Source organism: Musca domestica, unplaced genomic scaffold (genome assembly GCF_030504385.1).
Source record: "Musca domestica strain aabys unplaced genomic scaffold, Musca_domestica.polishedcontigs.V.1.1 10, whole genome shotgun sequence".
Taxonomy (NCBI): Eukaryota; Metazoa; Arthropoda; class Insecta; order Diptera; family Muscidae; genus Musca; species Musca domestica.
In genome coordinates, this window is record NW_026712115.1 from 6423422 (window position 1) to 6426215 (window position 2794).

Genomic DNA, 2794 nt, shown 5'->3' on the forward strand with positions numbered 1-2794 from the left:
AGTACTAAGGGATTAGCAATCGCTCTTTGTCTCGAGACCTGGATAAGTACTGGAGTGGCGAGGTAGGAAGATAATATTCCAAAGAGCTGGATAAGTACTTAAGTCCTCAAGACTCGGGATGATTCATACAAGACTGTCGGATGGAGTTTTATGCGAGAGAACCTAATAAGTAGTTAACTGGACCTATGAAAAAGTGCAAGGCTGAGTTTTAATTATTCAAAATGTTTACCCGTGGTGGGGAGGTATGAGTCCGATCTAAGTTTGATAATAATATTACGATGTACCATGTATCTTGCGTACCTACATCGAATCCAAATATCCTGAAACGGATTTGGTTCAAAGAGGCCTTGAATCTCAAACCATTATTTCGATCCAAATATCCTGAAACGGATTTGGTTCAAAGAGGCCTTGAGTCTCAAACCGTTATTTCGATGAGTCACGTTTTGGCCGTATCAAATGATTTATACCCTCTTTAGACATATGAACTCCACAGGAATTAAGTCGGTTTTGTTCCCTAAAAAGTTGCCAGACAAATGAAAAGTGTAACACATTGTTCTCCAGTCTTGTGTGAAGTGAAATAATTATCAAGATCACACTGTATTTCAAATTAAAACATCAGCCGCCAACAACAGATGAATGCGTAGCCAAACAATCAAGCCGACGAATGATGAGTTATAATCGATTGAATATCACTTATTATCAGAAATATCATTCTATGCACTTGGTTCTCAGCTGTAACAGCACCAGCTCGCAGGCTTTTATAGCCCAGCTCATTAGTATAAATAGACGGGTAATCGTTACAAGCATTTCATTTCAAATACATTTCTATTAACAAATATTGGCGAATAACGCAATGCAGCTATTATTGAGGCCTTGGGTGCGTACCGACTTGAAGTGCTAAATAAAACTTTGATATTTAAAACTTCGACTAAAAACAGGATTTTTCTCAAATATTTTGATTTGCAGTTATGCCTTGTACTATTGGCATTGGTCAGTGTTGCAGTTCGAGCCCAAAATGATGGTCGCTACAAACCGCCAACAAGGCCACCCACAAGGCCAACACCGAAAAGTGATGGTCGTTATCGTCCTGCCAACGATGGCAGATATCGTCCTGGAGGCGATGGTAAATATCGTGGTGGTAATGATGGCAAATATGTCCATAAGGATGTGAAATATGTTCACGACGATCGTCCAGGAGGAGGTTATACGGGCGATGCAAATCCCTATAAGCAGGACAAAGATCGTTTTGGACCTGGTGGTGGCGGCGGTGGTGGTGCTGGAAATGCAGCTGCAAATGGTGCAAATGCAGGTGGTGGGGCAGGTGCTAAAAAACCGTCATCGGGCAGTGGTAGTGGAGGAGGTGGTGGAACTTTAGCTGCAGCTGTAACAGCCAAGCCCTTACCAAAGGGCAAGGGAAGTGGCGAGGGAAAAAATGGCTGGGCAATCATACGTTTGGAAGATAAAGTCGAGGAGGATGGATATCATTACCTGTGAGTATGAGAGTTAGTGAATTGAGAGATGCAAAGAACTCGTATAAAAAGGAACATGTGAAAAGTATGTATATTCTGTTTCACCAAAAAAAAAAAAATTGTTACAAATCGGATTACTGAAATTTATAATTTATGACATGTCAACTTCTAATGTTAAACAATTTTTAGTTTGCTATAAAATGTTAAAAACATAATTCCGATATGCCTTAAAGTATGCAATACATTTGTAATTAAGTGTTTTCAATAACAGTGTTAATTCTTTTGAAAGAGCATTAACCCTAAACCATAATTTTGCAGATATGAAACCGAAAATGGAATTTTGGCTGAAGAAAACGGACGCATTGAAGCTCTCCAAACTGATCCGGGCCTACGTTCCAAAGGATTCTACGAATACACCGGTGATGATGGCAATTTATATCGCGTAGAATATACAGCCGATGACAATGGTTTTGTGGCCCAAGGTGACCATTTGCCAGTGGTTCCACCTCACATACCCAAATTGTTGGCTTATTTGGCAGCCAATGCCTCAAACAAGAAGTAAACGAGCTGTAATAATCTCTCCACTTTAAAGTAATTGTTTCTTTGATGACTAACAAAAATTGTAATAAAATATTGATGACTAATGATTGGGTAATAAAATTGTGTTTGATGTTGATTATTTGTTTTATTATTATGTTCTCCACAATACAATGGAGAACATATAAAATTTATTACCCAGAAATATTCGTCGGTGACCCAAAAAACCTATTAAAGTAAGTATAGAGAATCCTAGTGAGAAAAAAGTCGGTGCAAATTTAGAAAACTGCAATGAAAGTGGTTTCTTTTAATAACAATGTTATCGGCAATCTATATTCTCTAATGGTTACCATAAAAAATTCTACAAATATTGTTCAATTAATTTACCAACTTTAACAATAAACATAAAAAGGGATCTCAAAGAACCCTTGGTGAGTATATCAACAAATAGGCGAATTAATTTGGGAAAAGTTCTAAAATAAGGGGTAATACTATTTAAAAGATATGCGTAAACCTGTATATGATATTAATTTTTTTGCGAACAACTTTTTTATCTGATGAGAATTCTTAAAAGAAAATTACCTTTAATTCTATTTTTAAAATGCAGATGAAGTGTGAGATCGATAAACGACTAAAGTTTAGCATTTTTAATGAATTTTGGAGGTGGAGATTATAAAAACGTCAAAATAATTTATCAAAGTTTTTCGGTTTTAGGGTTTTCTAGGCTGTTAAGCCATATTAGAACTAATTAAATCTGTGAGATATATTTAATTTTACATATTCCTCAT

The 2794-nt window shown here is 36.5% G+C and overlaps 1 protein-coding gene across 1 annotated transcript; it reads left to right on the forward strand.

Moving 5' to 3' along the window:
- Positions 1-763: 763 nt before the first annotated feature.
- Positions 764-2145, forward strand: LOC101894396 (larval cuticle protein LCP-30). Its single transcript, XM_005187345.4, has 3 exons — positions 764-877; positions 967-1490; positions 1788-2145. The coding sequence occupies exons 1-3, from the start codon at positions 854-856 to the stop codon at positions 2029-2031; spliced, it is 792 nt and encodes a 263-aa protein (XP_005187402.1). The 5' UTR covers positions 764-853; the 3' UTR covers positions 2032-2145.
- Positions 2146-2794: the final 649 nt, after the last annotated feature.